A 22,525-nucleotide genomic window follows, 5' to 3' on the forward strand; every position below is an offset into this window, starting at 1 on the left:
AGTAATAAAGGAAGAAAGCAACGTACCGCTGCGGCGTTGTGCATGGAGTTGTTCAATAAATACTCTCCTAAGAGTGTCTGAATCTTTTCCCAGTCTTTCTCTGAAGCCAAATGTTTAAGATAATTAGCAAGATTCACCGGCCGGGATAGCAAGTTGCATCCGGTAGAGATCGAAAGAGTAACATTTCTACTCCTTTGTGGATCTTCAGAAGAGGCAGCATAATTTGCCCCAAATTCCCATGAACTAGGGACTGTGGAAGAGAAACACCTTCTTTGTGGTAAGGTGTGGCCAGTGGAGATGATGTAGCAATTGCTGGTGGAAGAGTGGATGAAGATGGAAGTGATATAGCAGTTGCTAGTGTTGGTTAAAATGGAGATGAAGCTGATGGAGTTCAAGACTGAGAAGCACCTGCATCAAATGCAGTGCTGGTTGTTGAATGCTCGCAAACCAAAGACGGCAGGGACCAGGTACTCACCTCTGTAGTACTGGGCACATCAATTGGGGCCCAAAAATGGGAGTTGACATTATCTACCAAATCAAACTCTCCCCAAAGTGCCAAGGCATCGTCCTAGATTGGTGTAACTATCTCAACAAGTCGAGCATCCTATTGAGATGATGAGGATCGTCGTCTTCTATGTAGAGAAGCTCCCTTATCACTAGCTTCTTCATCATCGTCGATCATCACAGTGTCTATGACCGGCCCGTAAGGAGGTCCAGTCACCATTGCTACTGGAAATGACTCAGGGGCATCGGTCCTCGCCCTATTATTCTTTTCCCCGGCTGCGGAGGAGCGTCTTCTCTTTGGTTGTTTGTATTCCGGCCGGGGACTCCGTAAAGAAACATTTGCTCCGAAAGCAAGCCCAGAGACACATGTTCGAGTAAGCGCCTCCTGGAGCAGCCTCACTGGATCAGCATGATCAGCCAAGACATTCTCCTCGGTAACAGCAACAGAGCCCGCGGGTAGACCTAATTTCATAGACAAGTTAGAAGAGATCAATCAAGTTCTTTACATAAAAAATTTAAACAAGGTGAGTTTGAATTACCATAATTCTTGGCCTTCCACCCGTATTTGGGGACCAGTTCTTTCCACAAGTAAGTCTCGGGTGTCGTAACGTCCAAGATCTTTTGTAACCACCAATCCAAACCTTCAATCACTAGTGGGATCCATCGAGTTGCTAAAACAGGCGAAGGATGGAGGATCAATACGGCTATAGAAAAATATTTAGTAAAAGGAAATATTAAACAAAGAGCTTACGAGTACGATTTCAAGTGGCCGGAAATGATGGAGCCGTTGCCGAAATAATGTCGTTGGTGGTATCTGCAATGAACCGTTCCATCCACCCATGGTCGTTGTCATCATCCATGCTAGACAATAGAGCATGGTGGCCATGCTTGCAGAGGTTTATCATTCCCCCGCGGATGATTTTGGGAGAATAGAGATTCATCATATGAGCTAAGGTTAGCTCCTCTCCAATCTCCTGGCACAAACGCCGAAGACAAGCAACCGTCCTCCACACAGAAGGACTTACTTGTGCCAAACACACTTGGTAGTGGAGGCAAAACTCCACAATCACGGAGTCAAGCTCTCCACTCGAAGAGAACGCTTCCAAAATAAAGGGATACGTGTAAAAATATGTAAAACCCTCCTTGGGTAGGGTGACTCGCTCTGATAGATCAGGAGCAATAATATCCAAGTCATGCATGATAGCGGCAGTCTTCCTTCACAGCAGGAATGCTAGAAGGACGTATGGAAGAAGGATACCTACTGGCGACCCATGTACGAGAGTTAGCAGTAGGGAATTTCTCTTCGAAGTCTTTTGTGGTAATAAGACTTCTAGGGATGATGGAGCCCACTGTTGGAGGACCAGAGTCCTCGGTCTTGTTCTTGCTCTTTGAAAGACCAGTACACTTTGAGGAAGAAGCCATTGTATGGAAGAAGCAGAAGGTTTTTTGTTTGAAGAGAATTAGAGAAAAGATGAAGAGCAAGATGCAAGTTAGAAAAGGGAAGCTTGAAAAATTATGAAATATAAGGGAGAAGGTTGATACGTATAAGTAAAAGTAATGGCGGCTAAATTCATGGCCATGATTACCTCGATAATCGGCAAAAGTTGTGCTAAATCATGGGATAACGCTTGTTCGGGTCATTAAATGCGGAGAGACGTGCGTCTAATTAACCGCCAGAAGCCTTCAGAGGGAATTATAGTAATTCTCGCCAAAAGTGTATTTCTACCAACTTTTCGGTAACACAAAGTTATGTCACCGGAAAGCAGTGAGACTATCTGTATTGGGTAAAAAATACTATGATACGTGACCATCCAAAAAAGGGACACGTAGAACCCAAGACGGGGGATGGCCAAAGACCGAAGGCAACTGTTTCGTTTATCACCGGAAAGAATAATGCTCATAAAGATGTGATAAATGCTCTTCGCCCGGTAGCATTTAATAGAGCCAATCAAACAATTTACTAAATTATTCAGCGTTTACTTTTTCTTTGCATAACAAACCAAACATGGTATTACTAATGCCAAATGTTATGTTCGGAAAAATTTTGTTAGTGTAGCAAACCAAACGATCCCTTAAGGAGTTTAGGCACTAATTGAATTTCCCCAAGGAAATGGTACTAATTTAGTTACTACTATAAGCTTTCTCTCTTCTAGTATAGGCCAAAAAAAGTTCTCTCAAATGGTTCATATATGATTTAACATTGCATCATATTTAATCAAAATTAACAGATAAAGGGTGTAGAATCATATTCCATTCGGACAGTTTCTTTTGACCTTTCTAAACATAGAAATAGCTAGTAGATAAAGAAAAACAGGATATTATCAATTTTATTGACCTTTTACCCCAATAGGAAAAAACAATAAATTCTCTTGAACCCATTATCTAGATTTGTTTCAAAGGATATGTCCTTTCCTTACATGATAATTTTGACTGAGTCTGCATTTTATAATGATTGAAAAATGGCATCAACTATAATTTTTCCCAAATTTTGTTCTTACAAAAAGTTTTCTATCAGTAATTTGTTCACAACACATGATAAACATGTACTAGTTTCACGCAATGTATCTGTATAGGGTAAAATATATTATGACACGTGGCCATCCAAAAAAGGGACACGTGGAACCAAATACGGAGATGGCCAAAGACCGAATGCAATTGTTTTGTTTGTCACCGGAAAGAATAACGCTCATAAAGATATGATAAATGCTTTTCGCCCGATAGCATTTAATAGAAAATATTTCATGGTATTAAGAGTAGTTACCCGTTACAGGAAATTTGGCATTTATGTTTACCGTTACATATTCATCAATGTCCCTCATAATTAACCTTAAAGAGGGCACGATCCTTGAACCTCCTTCCCTAGACATAGCTATAAATAGTGAGATCAGTTATCATTGTAAAGCGGAGGAATTTTCTGGAAAATTTATGCTACATTTTATACAAAGCTCAATACAATCTTATCTTCTTACTTTTTGATTTCGTTGTTATTGTGCCCGGAACTGTTGCTTTTGTTATTTCGTCTACATCCTACGGCTAGGTATTGCATAATTCTCTGTTTATTTTATTATTTTAGGACCAAGTATAAATTCAACTATACCGTTTTATGGGTAATCAATCCCCCATTCACGCTGGGGAAGGGCCGCACCCAAAGAATGTGATATAGGCATTCTATTCTGATACAAACATCAATGATTGATTCCACAACTCGAACCCGTAACCTACAGGTCATACAAAAACAGCTTACCATGCTCCAAGGCTGGAAAAAGCAGTATTGCTAAATGACAAGGGCATGATTTTTTTATAAGTAAGAAACAAAGAAGATTTAGGTGGAAAATTACAAGCTGTAAGAACTTGGTAAACAAGGTCGATAGCTCATGCTTATAAGATTGAAAGTAAAGAAATTCTGTGGTTCAAAATGGTGAATTTACAAATCAAGCAGTTATGAAACACTATATTCATGACGGTTTTTTTGTTTTTCTAAAGGGCATGATTAATCAACTGTTGAATTTTCTAATTAGTAGTAATTACATACCCATTGGTTCCAAAATTGACGAATTAAGCTTTTTTTCCCTTTTCCAGGTCAAACTCGGTGACTGTAGACTTATCCAAAAATATTACTTTTAATTTTTTTTCATAGTAAATAATTAATTACTATTTTTCACTTTTCTTTCTTTGTCTTGAAAAACATATTTATTTTTTTATAGATAAGTCTGTTACATAGATTTAAAAGGAAAAAAAATCATTATCTTAAAGAAGTAAAAGAAAAAGACAAAGGTTGAGTTTAAGGGTAAAATAAATATTTTACAATTTACATATGCAGGAGAGAACGTGTACTGCTCAAAATTGAGAGGGGAGTAAATAATTTTCACCATTTTTTAATATCTTCTCTTAGTTTTATAATACTTCAAGTTGTCAAGTCTAAAATCAACCCATGTAACTAGGATGTGGTCAAGTCAAACATCAAGTTGAATCCATATTCAACCAAACACGTGGCAACACAACAAAAATAAACTTTATACTCATATTATAATAATAGAGAAATCTCATAATACATGGAGTATTCATGCTTCGAGTCTCCTTCAACCTTGCATTTAATATGTATGGTAATTTCAGAAACAATAGAAAAAGGTTAAAGTTTGAGGAAATTAAGAGGCAACCAGTTAAATTAGAGCGAGTCAAAACGGGTTATTAAAAAAATGAGTATGACCTAACATGCCAAAATTATTTGAAGTTAGGATAAGTGAAATAACGGGTCATAATCAAACCCGTCTAATATGACCTAACTCCCCTCCTTTTTTAGTTTGCTTTTTGAAAGAAAAAAAAATTGAATGCAAAAGTTTTTTTTAAGTTTAAATTCTTTCAAATTTTCATAATTTCCCATCTTCAAATATGATTCTGTATGTTAGGCTTTGGTGGCTTTTCGACCTATGATTATACATTTATACTATTTTGATCCGTTTTGATCTAATAGTTTGGTAAATTATTTTAGGTTCAACCTATTTTGATCAGTTCATAATTCAAATTTCAATCCAATCCAATATTTTCAGCATGAAATATGTATATATATGAAAAGTTATCAAATCTTATAAAAATAATGTTATGATTTATACTCAAATTTTCAAATCTAATACAACACTTTCGACTTGAAATATAAATATTTTTTAGTGACAATTAATCAATTATTTAAAAAAAATTTAAGTTTTCAACCTATAATTTAAAATATGATATGAGTTCGGTAATATATACCCGAAGATTGAACTCATTAAATTAAAATACTGAATCCAACTATCACTTTTTTTTGTTCATGCTTAACCTCTCATGGGAAAAGGAATTTTTCTTAAAGAATATTAATGCATCTGTTAAATTTATATTTATAACTCTTGATTCCCTTTGCTAATCATTGTTTAAAATTCCTATACGGTGGTTGTACGGATAACAAGTTCATCCCCTCTATACCCTTTTTTGCCTCTTTTGCCCTTTCATAATCTGTACGCTGCCAGTCGATAGAGTCAACCAACTCTTCCCCTACCCCAACTTGTACTTTCATACCCCACCCCCCACAAAACTCTGGTGGGATTTATCGCGTCAATTACGAATTTACGTGAGATTCAGTAATTTTTATTTAAATTTTATATATATTAAGATATTTTATTATATATTTATAATTATTTAATTATAAATTCAGTTATTATTATTATATAGTATAATTTTTCGATAAAGAGTTTACCACCCTTGGTCATACATAGCTTCGTCCCGTTTTTATATGAAATCCACAAATTTAAAATCCTAAATCAACGTTTCTGGCTACCCCTTACCCCTACTTCACTCGCACACACTTTCTACATATATCCAAACTTACACGTGCCCCACACACTCTCCTTTCCGCTCTCTTTCTATTTTGTATATATACAACAAAATAATGAGCTGTAAGGAGACTCCGTGTGTGGGATTCAAGCTGTAAATTAAAGGACCCCACCCCCTACTCCTTACCCCACCCCATCAATCATTTCTTTTTTCATTTTATCTATATATATACACCCTTTGCACTTGGTTTTTTTCATTCATTAAACCATCAAAGTTTCAAACTAGCAACCTAGCACCAAACAACATTTGAAGTACTTGTTTTTAGTACCTTTTGTCTGTTGAAACTTAAAGGAAAAACATGGAGTTTGTTTCTATGTTCTGCTTATTTGCTATTGTTTCTTTCTCTCTTCTTCTTATCCATTCAATCTTCAAGTTCTTGGCTTTTGCTGCCAAGAAATTGCCTCTTCCTCCTGGCACTTTGGGTTGGCCTTATATTGGAGAAACTTTCCAACTTTACTCTCAAAATCCCAATGTTTTCTTTGCCTCCAAAGTCAAAAAGTTAGTAAACAATTCACTCACTTTCTTTAGTTTTCTCTTGATTTTCTTGATCTCAATTTGCTAATGAAAAATGGGTTGTTTTTTTTTTTTGTTTTTTTATAGGTATGGTTCAATATTCAAGACTCACATATTGGGTTGTAAATGTGTGATGATATCAAGTCCTGAAGCAGCTAAACAAGTTTTAGTCACAAGAGCTAACTTATTTAAGCCTACATTTCCAGCTAGTAAAGAGAGAATGTTGGGAAAACAAGCAATTTTCTTTCATCAAGGTGATTACCATGCTAAGTTGAGGAAATTAGTACTTCGTGCTTTCATGCCTGAATCGATCAGAAACATCGTCCCAGATATCGAACCCATCGCCAAAACTACGCTCGAATCATTCGAAGGAAGATTAATCAACACTTATCAAGAAATGAAGACAGTATGTTCTCAAATTTCCTACAACTAAAACTTACCAAAGAACAGGGGAAAAACAGAGTCCCCTGTTTGTTTTTACTCTGTTATTGAATGCTGCATTTTGGATAGTTTACTAAACTTGTTTTCTACATTTTTGGTCATTTGCAGTATACATTCAACGTTGCATTGATTTCAATATTTGGAAAAGATGAAATCCTGTACAGAGAAGATCTAAAGAGGTGTTATTACATTCTTGAAAAAGGGTACAATTCAATGCCAATTAATCTTCCTGGTACACTATTCAACAAAGCAATGAAAGCAAGGAAGGAATTAGCAAAAATTGTTGCCAAAATCATCTCAACTAGAAGGGAAATGAAGATAAATCATACCGATTTGCTCGGTTCTTTTATGGGAGATAAAGAAGGACTCACTGACGAACAAATTGCAGATAATATCATTGGTGTGATTTTTGCAGCTAGAGACACTACTGCTAGTGTTCTTACATGGATCCTTAAATTTCTCGGAGAAAATCCTAGTGTCCTACATGCTGTCACAGTAAGATCCATACCCTAAGAAAAATCAAGAAAATTCCTAATTCCATACTTTTTATAAGTATGGTTTCATTATAGGAAGCAGAAATATTAATTTTTTATTATTATTTTACAGGAAGAACAAGAGGCTATAATGAGAAATAAAGAGGAGAATGGTGAAAAAAAAATTCTAAATTGGGCAGATACTAAAAAGATGCCTTTGACTACAAGAGTGATTCAAGAAACACTCAGAGTTGCTTCTATCTTATCTTTTACTTTCAGAGAAGCTGTTGAAGATGTTGAATTTGAAGGTGAATTTTGACCCCTTGTGATTTTTTCAAGTCAAAACTATCATTTTCCTATTTTAGATATTTAAAAAAAATACTCTTTTCCTGTTATATTTGTTAATTTTTTTTATTTTCTTTTGATAATTTCAGGATATTTAATACCTAAAGGATGGAAAGTACTACCACTCTTTAGAAACATTCACCACAGCCCAGACAATTTTCCTGAGCCAGAGAAATTTGATCCTTCAAGATTTGAGGTAAATATCAGAGAAAATAATACTCAAATCTTTAGATTTAGTTATTTACTTTTTTTCCCAACAAAAATCATATTATCTGAGACAAATCATTTTATGTGACAGGTGTCACCAAAGCCCAATACTTTCATGCCATTTGGCAATGGGGTCCACTCATGTCCAGGGAATGAATTAGCCAAGCTGGAGATTTTGGTTCTTGTACATCATTTGACCACAAAGTACAGGTCAGTAACAGAACTTAACAAAAACAAAAAAAGAAATAAATTCTAACTGAATTCTCATCATTTAATTCCTAAAAATAGTATGTCAAATATATTTTTCCTGATTTTTCTTTCTTCATTTCTGACAGGTGGTCTATGATGGGCCCACAAAATGGAATTCAGTATGGGCCATTTGCTCTTCCCCAAAATGGTTTGCCCATTAAGCTATATCCCAAGAATTCATCACTATAAGCCTAATAAGCAGTGAGATGAAAACTTCATTTCAAAAAAAAAAAAAAAAATGAAATTAGAACAAGAAGAAGAAGGAGGAGAAGATAAAATGAAGATGAAGAAACCACAAATGGTTTTTCCTCAAGAAATATGAAAATAAAAATATTACACAAAAGTTCAGGACTAGGGGCTGCGGAGCTCCGGTTACGAGATAAGTTTGACTGAATTCAGTAATTTTGATTGGACCGAATTCTAGATCTTAGTGATGTTGGTATTTCCTGAGCTTGACCATTCCAAAGGACACTGCCAAGTTCAAGACGAACACAATCTTGATACATTCAGGACCTAAAATTGTAAATACATATAAGCTTCAAAGAAAGTCAAAACACAAGAGGGTCTGATTCATTTTCCTTAAAGAAAAGGAGAAAATTAGGCCTTAGGGAGAAGGTAATTAATTAGTGTACCATAGTAAGAGAATTCTTTTTTTTTTTTCTTGTAATTTTATTTTTATATTATTTGGGTTATTTTCTTTTTTAAATTCTGACATGTAAAAAAGTCCGCAAGGCAATTAATGAAAGTCTGATTAAGACAGCACATATTTCTGTCAATTTCTCAAGATTATTGTTGTTTATTTAGTTATTGATACATATTCATCCTCAATTCCTCATCCTTTCGATGCAGCTACCTCCCCTTCTTCCTCAACCCCCCCCCCCCCCCCAAAAAAAAAAAGAGAATAAATTAAAAGAATAAATGTAAGTAAAAAAGTACACACGTTGTACCCTTTGTTTTATACATCATCGTTGTAAGAAAATTTTCACTCTCAGGTTATTCAAAATATATCAACATTTGGATCCTTAACTAGTGCTTCATTTGTGGCGAATGAATTTCCCTTTAGTATAATTATACCGCTCTCCCCGGTCAATATAACTTGACTAATTTTTGAAATTTAATTTGAGTATATCAAATCAATATTTCAAAATTTAATTTTAAATATATATGAACAGTATTATAAGTTGCAATTCTTTTCATGTCAATATTTATTTTAAAATTTTTGTTAAAAAACATATAATTTGAATCCTCAAAAACAAAAAATATTAGTACATAAATTAAGCCGAAGTATGTTATCTATCTTTTGGTAGTACCAAAATCATTCAGAAGAACACAGAAACTTTATAATATTTGTGTCTAAAATAAAGTGCTGAATTATGGCAAGGCATTTGGTTTACAAAATCTACGGCATATTGAAAATAAATTAATAAACCATTCTCTTGTACATCCTGATGCCAAGTTCCTCCATGTTCTCTTATCTAGTTTTTTTTTTTTTGGTTGAATTAAAGATTGTGTCATGTATTATCTAACCACCTCTCTTTAATTCTTCCTCACTTTACCCTACCTCTCCTTAGATACGGGGCGGAGACACCTTATGGGAAGTGGTATCACGTGACACTACTTCGTCGAAAAATTTTACCAAGTATGTGTATATAGTATAAGCAAAACAAAGTTATTTTGCATATAACTAAATAAATGACACCACTCTAAAACAAAGACGTCCAGTGATCTTCTGGTTAGCGTTATAATGGTTCACAACAGGCTTACATTTTTATCAATTTGGAGTTTTTCTTTAATAAAAAATAATAACATTTTATGAGACTTGAACCATTAACCTCTAACAAACTATGTCGCTATAAAACCGCTTGAGCTAGAATTCACTTTCTTTAATTTGTGAAACTATCAATAAGTATAATGAAATTATGTAAACTAAGACATAGTTAGTGCATTATTTTTAATGAGGTTATTATGAATATATTTTTAAAATAAAAACTCGTTATTGAGAGTTGTAGTTCTATTTTAAATTGTGTGTATTTTAATATGATGCTATTATAGTAATTCATTTATTTAGTTATTTTGCATATAACTAAATAAATGACACCACTCTAAAACAAAGACGTCCAGTGATCTTCTGGTTAGCGTTATAATGGTTCACAACAGGCTTACATTTTTATCAATTTGGAGTTTTTCTTTAATAAAAAATAATAACATTTTATGAGACTTGAACCATTAACCTCTAACAAACTATGTCGCTATAAAACCGCTTGAGCTAGAATTCACTTTCTTTAATTTGTGAAACTATCAATAAGTATAATGAAATTATGTAAACTAAGACATAGTTAGTGCATTATTTTTAATGAGGTTATTATGAATATATTTTTAAAATAAAAACTCGTTATTGAGAGTTGTAGTTCTATTTTAAATTGTGTGTATTTTAATATGATGCTATTATAGTAATTCATTTATTTGTTCACTTTTTTTTAAATATAGAAAAATATGACACCACTTATAAATTATCTTGCGTACGCCACTGGTTTGACATATCACTGCCAATTTCTCGCACCTGCTCATCAGGGGCGAAGCCACATGGTCACAAGGGTGGTCAATTGACCACCCTTCATCGAAAAATTACACTATTGTATATAGGTAAAATATTACGTTTTAGATGTATAAACACATACTGAACTCCCTTTGTCGGTTTTTTTTTTACTTATTTCAAATTTGAACATCCATGGAGAAATTTCTAGCTTCGCCACTGCTCCTCACTGGGGCATCTGTGCTCCTCCTCTTGATCTCATACTCGAACTATCTCAACCTCGATCGCTTCTCGCATCCCAACTTGCCCTGTATATTTTTGTTCCTAATATTTTCTCTCCTATATAACACATCCATCTAAGTATCCTCATTTCCACTACTTTCATCTTCTGAACGTGTGAGTTCTTGACTGTCTAACACTCTGCCTCTGAGGTGAAGTCAGAATTTGAAGCTAATGGGTTCGGGATGTTATTCATTCTAAGTTACTGGGTTCTAATTTAACCATTTGTACATATTCAATGAATTTTTAAAGGCAAATATAGAATTTGGACCAAAGCTATTGGGTTCGGTCGAACCTGCGTCCGAAGCTCTAGCTCCGCCCCTACTCCGCCTCATACAACATAGTTGTACATCCCTTTCATGTTGCCAAGTAATATTTTGGTGTTACATGATGCCAAATTTACTTGTGGAGTTCTTGGAATTTCTTTTCGGTAAAATATTAACTGGTATTTCTGCAAAAAGAATCCTCTCGTAAAATCTCCGAGTAATAAGCATTTTTCTTGTAGTGTGCCCAAAGGTGAAGACTGATACTATAGATGATAATAATCCTTTAGGCGTACTATCTTATATATATATATATATATATATATATATATATATATATATATATGTGTGTGTGTGTGTGTGTGTGAGAGAGAGAACTAAATTTTCTTTACTTACGTAAAACTGACTTGATCATACCGATCAATACAATAACAATATATCCAATGTAATCTCACAAGTGCGGTTTAGGAAAGATAGTGTGTAAAGGTAGAGAAACTATTCCCGATAGATCCTCGACTTAAAGAAAAATACAAATACGATAGTGGAGAAGAAAAGAAGCAGTAACATTAGCCAGAAGATCATTAGCCGATCAATAATCACACAAATGATGTCATGTTGCCAACTGCTACAGAAAGAATCGGAGTGTTAGCGAGACTTCTCCATATCTCTCTCGTGTCAGTGTATCCCTCATGTTTCATGAAACTTTAGACAGTTTTAAGTTACGTGCACAAGTTCAGTACTATATATAGTTTGACTCTAGTTTGCTGAGTGCGGACTATTCTTATGCCAACAGAAGCATTTCTTTCTCATTTTTGAAAACGAAAACGATATTGTTTGTTTGGATTAATTATGATATAGACTACGACCCAGTGGCGGACCCAGTATTTTGTGCAAATAGGTTCAATTTTAGAAGTATATAACTTTAGTCGTAAAATAGTAGTTGTCAAGCTGGGTTCAAATAAAATATTTATACAAAATTTATGCAGCTTTAATCGTAATTTATACATATACACAATATTATTTTTTTGATGAAGTGATTCAGCTGAACCGCTATCCGCCGTGTACGTCCGCCACTGACTACACCATGCATCTTTTTTCTTTAGTTGCTTTTTCCACAACCATATAAACAGAAGGGCCTAATATCTTATCTTCTCTACTCCGAAACATGATTGTAGCCTTTTCAACAACTAAATAGCGCATATGCATGACAGTTGAACAACCTTATGTCTAATTAAGAGGCAATAATTCTCCTATATCACAAGTCTATTATTGACTTGACCTTTATCATATCGTTGAAGGGGAGATTTAGAGCAATAAAATTATCTCCGTATGATTTATAGGTTACGAGTTCAAGCATGAAAGCAGCCATTAATGCTTGCTTTAGGGTAAACTATCTACATTAAACCTTAGGAGTGCGACTTTTTCAGACCATGCGTGAATACGGGATATTTTGTGCACACTGACTGGTCCTTTTCTTTTATCATATTGTCGGGTACAAACTTGATGAATCATGTTCAGTCTATATAAGTTGTTATGTCATACTTTTATGTGACTTTTTCAACAAATCATTAAAGTGCACATATGCATCGTATATGAGTAGTCTATGTCTAACAGAGATTACAATTTGAACTGTGATGTTACGATTATGAATCGCCATGACTTCTTTTACCCAATTGACTTTGCTACACTCGTCCTAATATTAGTGGTCAATAAAATGGATTAAGTATCACGAGGTCTCAGGTTTGAATTCCATAAAACGCAATGTTATTTCTTCCCTTCTAATCTAACGTTGGTGGATAGAGTTACTCGATAGTTATGTTGGTGGGAGATAACAGATATTCCCGTGAAATTAACTGTTGAGGTATATATATACAAGCTGGCCTGGACACATGTCATCCATCATGATTCATGGGTGGTCCAATGCTAATACTTTTTCATTTGACTTTGATGAATTCAATTGACTTTAATTAGGACCTTTAGTTTTTATGAAATTGGGAACACTTGTCTGTTGTTCCTGCTTTCCTGCCGCTCTTTTCTACTTTTAAAAGTATAAATTGCAGTTGGGAATGTAAGCAGCTGGAAAATGATATTAATGACTAATTTTTCTTATCTTCCTCTTTTTCTTCCCTTATTATCACGTGAAAATCTATCATATGTGAAGAGTTTTTTTGTGTATAGTATTATTCTACTCTTATCAATAAGTCTATCTTGTAAATGGCGCTACGAGCACTATGATAAAGATTTCAAATAATTAGTATTAAGAGAAAATTTTGGAGAATTTTTACACAAGTGTATAAGACCAGAATAGTCACAGGATCGTCAATTTTCTATCTTAAAAATCAGATGCGAATTCAAAACTTAGACTTAATGGGTTCAAGATTAGCGTGATTTTATTCTATATATCCATTTTAATTTTTTTCTTGTATATGTATATACAGTTCAAGTGATAAGCAATTGGTTCAGTTGACCATGCAAAACCTCCCCTAAATTCACATAGAAAATCTATTAGATAAGTATTTTACATTAAAAAAAATAGTCTGGTGTACGAAGCATTCCGCGTTTACGCAGGATCCGGGGAAGGGCCGCAATGCAATGGGGTGTAATCTAGACAGTCTACCTTAATGAAAGGATTGATGGCTGATTCCGCAACTCGAACCCGTAACTTATAAGTCACACAGAAACAACTTTACCGTCACTCCAAAACTCCCGTCAAGTATTCTACATTATAAACTTTGAATTCCATGCATATTTAAAAGAAAACTCCACATGGGTTCATTGTCAAGCTAAGATTGTAAACACATCATATATAGCCAAAATGTCAATGGCTATTTTATTCAAAAGGAAACATGAAAAGGACAGATGAAGTGAACTAGTCAAGAAATGGCTAGCTGACTTTCCAGCTGTCCAATGGCACACATCATTCTTTGCCTTCTAGCCATGCAAAAACATTCATATTTTGCTAATCATGTACTATTTAATTTTAATCACTATTAATTACTCATCATTAATCACTATTAATTATTCATGTACTAATTTATTGCGCTTTCACGATCATAAATCTTACCTTTTAGATGCCATTTCACGATCATAAATCTTAGTTTGTGGATACCATTTTGTCTGCATTTGAGATATAATTCATGCTGCACGGCGTTAAACGTGATGCGATAGACGGTAAACATAAAACACTAGACGTTGACATGATTTTCTTTTTCCAAATGAATAATATTATTAAACTAGAGAAATAAAACTATTTCTCTAGTTAGACAAATCATCTACGAAAATCGTGTGTGATTGGACGCAAAGGCGGTTTCAGAATTTAAACTTAATGGGTTCAACTTTTAAGATTTTTAATATTGAACCCATTATATTTTAAAAGTTATGGGTTCAAATTTATTATTATTGCAATTTTAATGAATTTTTACACATAAATTTTTATTCAACGTCGAAAAGTATGGGTTCAATTGAACCCATAACTACCACACTGCATCCGCCTCTGATCGGAGCCCGATCTAAACTTTGAAGTTTATGAGTTCGTATAATGATTTAATATACAATAATTAAATATTTAGTAAATTTTTTAATATATATACATGTAATAACATTCTACGATTGCCGGGTTGTTTAGGATTGAAATTTATAGGAAGATTAGCGGAACCCCCAGGAATCAGTACTACGTCGGCTACTATGTGCTACAGACAGCGGAATAAGAGCTCTTAGTCCTTTCGGCACAACATAAAATAAAGGCTATTTTTATTGCGGATTTATTAGAGCTTGAGAATCTAGCTAGGGATAAGAAGGAATTCCCAGACTTGGAATATTTTTAATTAGTTTCTCATCTTTGGCATTTCTCATCAGTCACTCTAAATAACAACTTCAGAATAAATAAAATTAATAACCCTAATTAAGAAGTCAACCCTTATGAGAAGCAGAAGATCATTGATTGGCAAAATCCTCTGCGAAATAAGTACGTAAAGAATTCAGCCGTATGCAAATAATAATTTATTTTGTAATATACTCCTTCCATTTCAGTTAATGTGACACCATTTTCTTGTTATTCCATTCTAGAAAGGATGAAACATGAGTATATTTGGAACAATTAACTTTAAATTTTTCATTTTACCTATGACAAATTTTTATAGTCACAAAAATATCAGACATATTTAAGATCACAAGTTTAAAAAATATAATAGTATACAAATATTATGACATGTTTAAAACCATAAATTTTAAAGTTTTCTTCTACTATTTTAAAGTTCGCCGCGAATCAAACTGTTTTTCAATATGTATTTCTATAAATAATGAAACAATAAACTTTCTGAAACAGAAAAAACAGAAACAGAAAGTTAGCAAGAAAAGAATGTCAAAATAATTTCTGAAAAAATAATTTCGGAATAAATCGAGCTCACAGAATGCACAGTGTGTACTTAAGGAAATTATTCTCCTCAAGTACCCGAGATATTGGAATATTATCCTCCAAGGATAAAACGATTAAACTCACCGGAGTGTTAGTACCAAAAACGCCGATGTAACAACGAACCACTCGAAGGCTGTAAAACACACTGAAGATTCTGTGCAGAAGAAGAAGAAAAGCAGAAAATTTCGTAAGGAAAGATTCTCGCATTCAAAGCATATTTATAGACTTTATGGCACTGTTTCTGAAAAGGTTTGCAACCTTTCAGAAACAACCATGGCTGTTAGAACAGACTGTTTGAAATATTACAGAAAAACAGATTTAAAATAATTCGGGAAAGAAAATGGTCCTGACCGGACCGGGTTGCGGGTCATGGGTTATTCCGGATTGAATTTTTGTTAATTAATATAATTAATTAATTAAATAATTGAAAAAAAATTTGTCCAAAAAGATTAATCAATCAATCTTTGACCAAATCTGAAGCCGAAGCCGAGCCGAGCGAGCGACGGCGACGACGCGAGGCTTGCCTTCTTCTTAACTCTTTAAGAGCTAAAAGAAGAGCAATTGTATATATACCCATCAAAAGCCTTTTCTTCCTCCAATATGGGGCAATGTCCCTTTGCCAATGAGGGAAACTCAAATATTTTATTTTTCCTCCATTTCCCATTCACCCTCTTTAAGCTACACCAAGCTTAAAATTAAGCTAAACCAAGCTTAAAAGGCCAACAATCCCCCACATGAATAGGGAATGGCTATAAAATAAAGGAATGCACGGACGCGTGTGTGTTTTACATGAAAGAATTAATTGCATCTAGATAAGTAGGTTTTTCTTTGAACTTTCTGTAGTGAACTTATATCGGATATACTCGGTCAATCGGTAGATTTGATATCTTTGAACATTCGAGCTTTGTTGTATACCTAGACAACATAAGTCACACAATTAACCCTTAACCATCTATGGTTCTCACGATTGTGTTCGTTTCAGCCATGAACACCGCCTAGTTTCATGAATGCTTAGAGATTGAGCCTTTACTTTCATTCCCCTTGAAGCGGCTTACACTTCACACTCACATAGGTGATTTCTAAACGTGTAATCCTATAGACACACTATTTGGTCATATCCTGCCAGACTTAGCAATTCATTAAAAAGCTTTAAGCTTTATTGACTCATCAAAAAGCCTTAATGCTTTACCTCGATTTCTGAACATTGTCTTCATCACGAGAATGGGTTGAGTTATTTGACAATGTTGAACTATCATTCATAACTTTGTTTGATCGCTTTGAACCTAGCTCTTGGGATCTCCAGTCTGCTAGGTAGAGTTACCGCCATGATGACTTGTCCTAGGCCTTTATCCCATTCCCTTTGATGATCTTTCAACTGCCTCTCTAGATAGGCCTTTTGTAAGTGGATCCGACACGTTTTTTCTTAACTTTACGTAGTCAATTGTGATAACACTACTAAAGAGTAGTTATCTAATGGTATTGTGTCTCCGTCATATATGACGAGATTTTTCGTTATACATAACGCTCCCTGCCCTGCCTATTGCCACTTGACTATCACAATGTATACAAATAGGTGCCAAAGGTTTGAGATAAAATGGAATATCTTCCAAGAAATTTCGGAGCCATTCAGCTTCTTCACCGGCCTTATCTAAAGTTATGAATTCAGATTCCATTGTAGAACGGGCGATGCACGTTTGTTTGGATAATTTCCAAGATACTACTCCACCTCCAATTGTGAAAACATATCCACTCGTGGATTTAACTTCAGATGATCCGGTGATCCAATTTTTATCACTATATACCTCGATCACGGAGGGATATTTGTTATAATGCAAAGCGTAATTTTGGGTATGTTTGAGATACCCTAAAACTCGTTTCATTGCCATCCAATGTATGTGATTGAGATTACTTGTAAACCGACTCATTTTACTAATAGCACATGCTATATTTGGTCGCGTACAATTCATGATATACATAAAACTTCCCAATACTCTTGCATAGTACAGTTGTGAGTCACTTTCACCTTCATTCTTTTGAAGTGCATAACTCGCGTCAATTGGAATTTTGGCAATTTTGAAATCTAAATACTTGAACTTGTCAAGTACCTTTTCAATGTAGTAAGACTGTGATAATGCTAGACCTTGTGGAGTCTTGTGAATTACTGATTCCTAAGATCACATCAGCAACTCCTAAGTCTTTCATGTCGAATTTGCTAGCCAACATGCGCTTAGTAGCATTTATATCTGCCATATTTTTGCTCATTATCAACATGTCATCAACATATAAACAAACAATGACTTCATGACTTGGAGTATTTTTAATATAAACACATTTTGTCACACTTGTTGATTTTGAACCCACTTGCCAACATTGTTTGGTCAAATTTGGCATGCCATTGTTTGGGTGCTTGTTTAAATCCATAAAGCGATTTAACAAGTTTGCACACTTTCTTTTCTTTACCAGGAACCACAAAACCCTTAGGTTGTTCCATGCAAATCTCTCCCTCTAATTCTCCATTTAAGAAAGTTGTTTTAACATCCATTTGATGGATTTCAAGACCATACACGGCCGCTAGTGCCACAACACCCAAATAGATGTTATCCTCGTTATTGGCGAGTAAGTGTCAAAGTAATCAAGGCCTTCCTTTTGTCTATAACCTTGGACAACAAGTCTTGATTTATATTTGCCAATAGTGCCATCAACTTTTATTTTCCGTTTAAAGATCCATTTCGAACATAAAGGCTTATTTCCTGGAGGAAGATCAATCAATTCCCATGTATGGTTATCCAAAATTGATTGAATCTCACTATTGACTGTCTCTTTCCAAAACGGTGAATCAGAAGATGACATAGCTGCTTTAAAAGTTTGAGGCTCATTTTCAAGAAAGAATGCCACAAAATGTGGTCCAAAGGAAGTAGATGTTCTTTGACGTTTGCTACGCCTTGGATCTTCTATACTTGGAGTATTTTCCTTTGGTTCTTCTCGAGGTTGTTTAGGTCTTTCACTTAACGACTCGCATTCAGCTTTATACGGATAGATGCTTTCAAAGAATTCAGCATTATCTGATTCCATTACTATATTAACATAAATTTCGGGATTATCGGATTTATGAACCAAAAATCGATATGCTTTACTGTTTGTAGCATATCCAATGAAAACGCAATCTACAGTTTTTGGTCCGATTTTAACCCTTTTAGGTAAAGGAACTTGTACCTTTGCTAGACACCCCCACACTTTGAAATATTTTAAGTTGGGTTTTCTTCCTTTTCATTTTTCATATGGAATAGATTGCGTTTTGCCGTGGGGTACTCTGTTAAGTATTCGGTTAGATGTAAGGATAACTTCCCCCTACAAACTCTGCGGTAATCCGAAACTTATTAATATAGAATTCATCATTTACTTTAATGTCCGATTTTTTCTTTCCGCAATTCCATTGGATTGAGGTGTGTAAGGTGCAGTAGTTTGATGGATAATTCCATATTCCGAACATATTTCTGTAAACGGAGATACATATTCTCCACCTCTATCACTTCTAATCATTTTGATCTTTTTATTCAATTTCTTCTCCACTTCATTCTTGTATTGCTTAAATATTTCAATTGCTTCATCCTTACTATTAAGCAAATAAACATAACAATATCGAGTACAATCATCAATAAAAGTAATAATATACTTTTTTCCACCTCGAGATGGTGTCCACTTCATATCACAAATGTCAGTATGAATTAAGTCCAAAGGAATTGAATTCCTTTCAATAGACTTATAAGGATGTTTTACAAACTTAGATTCAACACATATTTGACATTTTGATTTATTACACTCGAACTTAGGCAATACTTCTAAATTAATTAACTTCCGTAAGGTTTTATAATTGACATGTCATAAACAAATATGTCATAAATCATTTGACTCCAATAAATAAGAAGAAGCTGAAATTTTATTTATACTGTCAACAACCATTACATTTAGTTTGAAAAGGCCCTCTGTGAGGTAGCCCTTTCCAACATACATTTCATTCTTGCTTACAACAAATTTATCAGAAATAAATACACATTTGAATCCATTCTTAACAAGTAAAGAAGTAGAAACTAAATTCTTCCTAATAGTAGGAACATGAAGAACGTTGTTGAGCGTTAACACCTTGCCGGAAGTCATCTTCAGGAATATCTTCCCATAACCTTCAATCTTGGTTGTTGCAGTATTTCCCATGGAAAGCTCTTCTTTGGGACCAGCTGTAGAGTAAGTCACAAATGCTTCTTTGACAACACAAACATGTCGAGTGGCTCTAGAGTCAATCCACCACTCCTTAGGATTTCCAACTAGGTTGCATTCCGAAAGCATTGCACACAGATCATCAATGTCATCATTCTTCTCCACTATGTTGGAATGTCCCTTCTTCTTATCCTTTTTCGGGAGACGACAATCAGGGGATTTGTGACCAGCGTTTCCATAATTGTAGCAGCTGCCCTTGAATTTCTTTTTGTTTTGCTCCTTAGTCTGTCCAAAAGACCTCTTTCTCTTCTTACTTTTTGGAGTAGTCTCCTCAACGATATTAGCTCCCATGATCGTTGAATTTTCACGAGATTTCTTCTCGGCTGTTTTGTTATCTTCCTCAATCTTGAGACAAATCACAAGATCTTCCAACTTTATTTCTTTGCGCTTGTGCTTAAGATAGTTCTTGAAATCTCTCCACGAAGGAAGCAATTTTTCAATCATTGCAGCCACTTGAAATGCTTCATTCACGACCATACCTTCAGCAATAAGGTCGTAAAAAATAAGTTGAAGCTCATGAACTTGGGTTCCAACAGTTTTGTTGTCTATCATTTTATAGTCTAGAAATTTGGCAACCACGAACTTCTTCAAGCATGCATCTTCAGTCTTGTACTTCTTCTCAAGTGCGTCCCATAATTCTTTCGAAGTATTCATCTCACTGTACACATTTTACAAGTCATCCTCTAAAGCTCTTAAGATATAACCTTTGCAAAAAAAATCTGACTGTTTCCATGCCTCAACAATCATAAATTTCTCGTTGTCCGGCATGTCTGCAGCAGACACTGGAGGTTATTCACTAGTGAATTTCTGCATACCAAGTTTGGTAAGCCAAAAAAATACCCTTTGCTGCCATCCTTTGAAGTTGGCTCCAGAATATTTCCCCGATTTCTCGGCCGGTGGAACAACAGTTCGGCTTGACGAGGCTATCGTCGTTGCCGCAACAGTCGCAGAAGGATTTTTGTTATCAATTGCCATTTCTCACTGTCAATAACAGAAGAGTTCAATTAATGGCAGAAAACAGAATGGTAAACAATACTGTAATTAACAATAACCAGTACGTTTAATAAATAAAAAATCAAAGTTTTTATATTTGTTTCACAGAAATCGATAAAATTTTTATGTTCTTCAAATCATTTTTGAATTTCAATACTCTGATGAAGTTTTTATATCTTCAAGTCAGAATAGTAAAATTCAGAAGGAGTAGAAAATCACACAGGTTTTAATCTCCACAAACAGAATACAATAAAATAAATTCCTTAAGATAATTTCCTTAAGATTCTGTGCAAAAGAAGAAGAAGAAGAGCAGAAAATTTCGTAAGGAAAGGAATAGCCATGGTTGTTGGAACAGCCGGGTCCAAAAATTAAATATTTGAAAGAAATTTTGTCCAAAAAGATTAATCAATCAATCGATCTTTGACTAAATCCATATCCAAATCCAAATCCGAATCCGAATCCGAATCCGAATCCAACTGAAGAAGAAGAAGAACAGAAAATTTCGTAAGGAAAGGAATAGCCATGGCTGTTGGAACACCCGGGTCCAAAAATTAAATAACTGAAAGGAATTTTGTCCAATCCAAAGCCGAAGCCGAAGACGACGACGACGGCGCGAGGCTTGCCTTCTTCTTAACTCTTTAAGAGATAGAAGAAGAGAAATTGTATATATACCGTCAAAAATCTTTTCTTCCTACAATATGAGACAATGTCCCTTTGCCAAGGAGGGAACTCAAATATTTCATTTTCTCTCCATTTTTCATTCACCCTATTTAAGCTACACCAATCTTAAAATTAAGCTAAACCAAGCTTAAAAGCCCAACACAAACTATATCACATAAATTGAAATACGGGAAATATATTATTGCCTAAACCTGTTACAGAACAACCCAAAACTAGTACTATTTCGATTTAATTTCACCAAGATTCTTGGATAGCAATGGAAATTTTGGTAAAACGAAAATTAAGTAGCAATAAAATTTCTCATCCTGGATTTGTAACAATGTAATTTCTCACAAGTCAACATAGTATATGGTTTAAGTCATAATAATCTAAAGTTTATATCATCAAAACTTAGCCCTACCATTTACGTATATATATAAGGGGGTACAGAAGGCGCTGTTTTATAAGTAATTCATAAATGCTTCATTATTGAAAAACACAAAACAGACGACCTTCTCCAACATAGACATTATATTAAGCTTGTTCATCTCATTTTTCTTTGTTTCTGATTGTTAACTGCCCAACTTCTTCAACATTATTCTTGTATTTAGCTAACTGTTACTTAACGGGGCAAGATAGTGAATTCCAATTTCCAAAGTATGAACTTGAAGCTGTATTTTTAGTAGTTCTTTATATAATTTAATGTTGAATATGTTGGAGAAATTTCCAGTTTTACCTATGATATCTTAATAAATATTGGAATGATTTGTTGAGAAGGGAAAGCACCAAAACAATGCAAGATACCCGAGTTCCCGATCTGAATTGTCTGAATCACAAATTTGTAGGTACATCGCATGTGTCATTACTTTTCTTCCATTCCGTCGAAAAAGGAAAGGATATCGAATCATCGATTCACTATTGAGAATACACTAACCCCAAAAAGATGAATATTTTGGTATTCTAACAACGGCAGATCAAACAAGAACTTGACGAGTGTTTCTTCTTATTGTGGAAA

General features: G+C 34.5%; 1 protein-coding gene across 1 annotated transcript; it reads left to right on the forward strand.

Annotated features, from left to right (window-relative positions):
- The first annotated feature begins 6,061 nt into the window (after window positions 1–6,061).
- On the forward strand, window positions 6,062–8,872 carry LOC107830097 (abscisic acid 8'-hydroxylase CYP707A2). Its single transcript, XM_016657580.2, has 7 exons — window positions 6,062–6,366; window positions 6,469–6,787; window positions 6,931–7,317; window positions 7,429–7,603; window positions 7,730–7,836; window positions 7,939–8,057; window positions 8,183–8,872. Exons 1-7 carry the CDS (start codon window positions 6,167–6,169, stop codon window positions 8,283–8,285), a joined length of 1,410 nt encoding a protein of 469 aa, XP_016513066.1. The 5' UTR covers window positions 6,062–6,166; the 3' UTR covers window positions 8,286–8,872.
- Window positions 8,873–22,525: the final 13,653 nt, after the last annotated feature.

This window comes from Nicotiana tabacum, chromosome 15, assembly GCF_000715075.1.
Source record: "Nicotiana tabacum cultivar K326 chromosome 15, ASM71507v2, whole genome shotgun sequence".
NCBI classification, from domain to species: domain Eukaryota; kingdom Viridiplantae; phylum Streptophyta; class Magnoliopsida; order Solanales; family Solanaceae; genus Nicotiana; species Nicotiana tabacum.

What these genes read in the sequence shown, in the direction of transcription:
- LOC107830097 (XM_016657580.2), top strand. Translation starts at nt 6,167, where the DNA reads ATGGAGTTTGTTTCTATGTTCTGCTTATTTGCTATTGTTTCTTTCTCT. An exon ending in TTTGCCTCCAAAGTCAAAAA is followed by an intron (nt 6,367 to 6,468) that starts GTTAGTAAACAA and finishes GTTTTTTTATAG; the next exon opens with GTATGGTTCAATATTCAAGA. An exon ending in TTGATCCTTCAAGATTTGAG is followed by an intron (nt 7,837 to 7,938) that starts GTAAATATCAGA and finishes TTTATGTGACAG; the next exon opens with GTGTCACCAAAGCCCAATAC.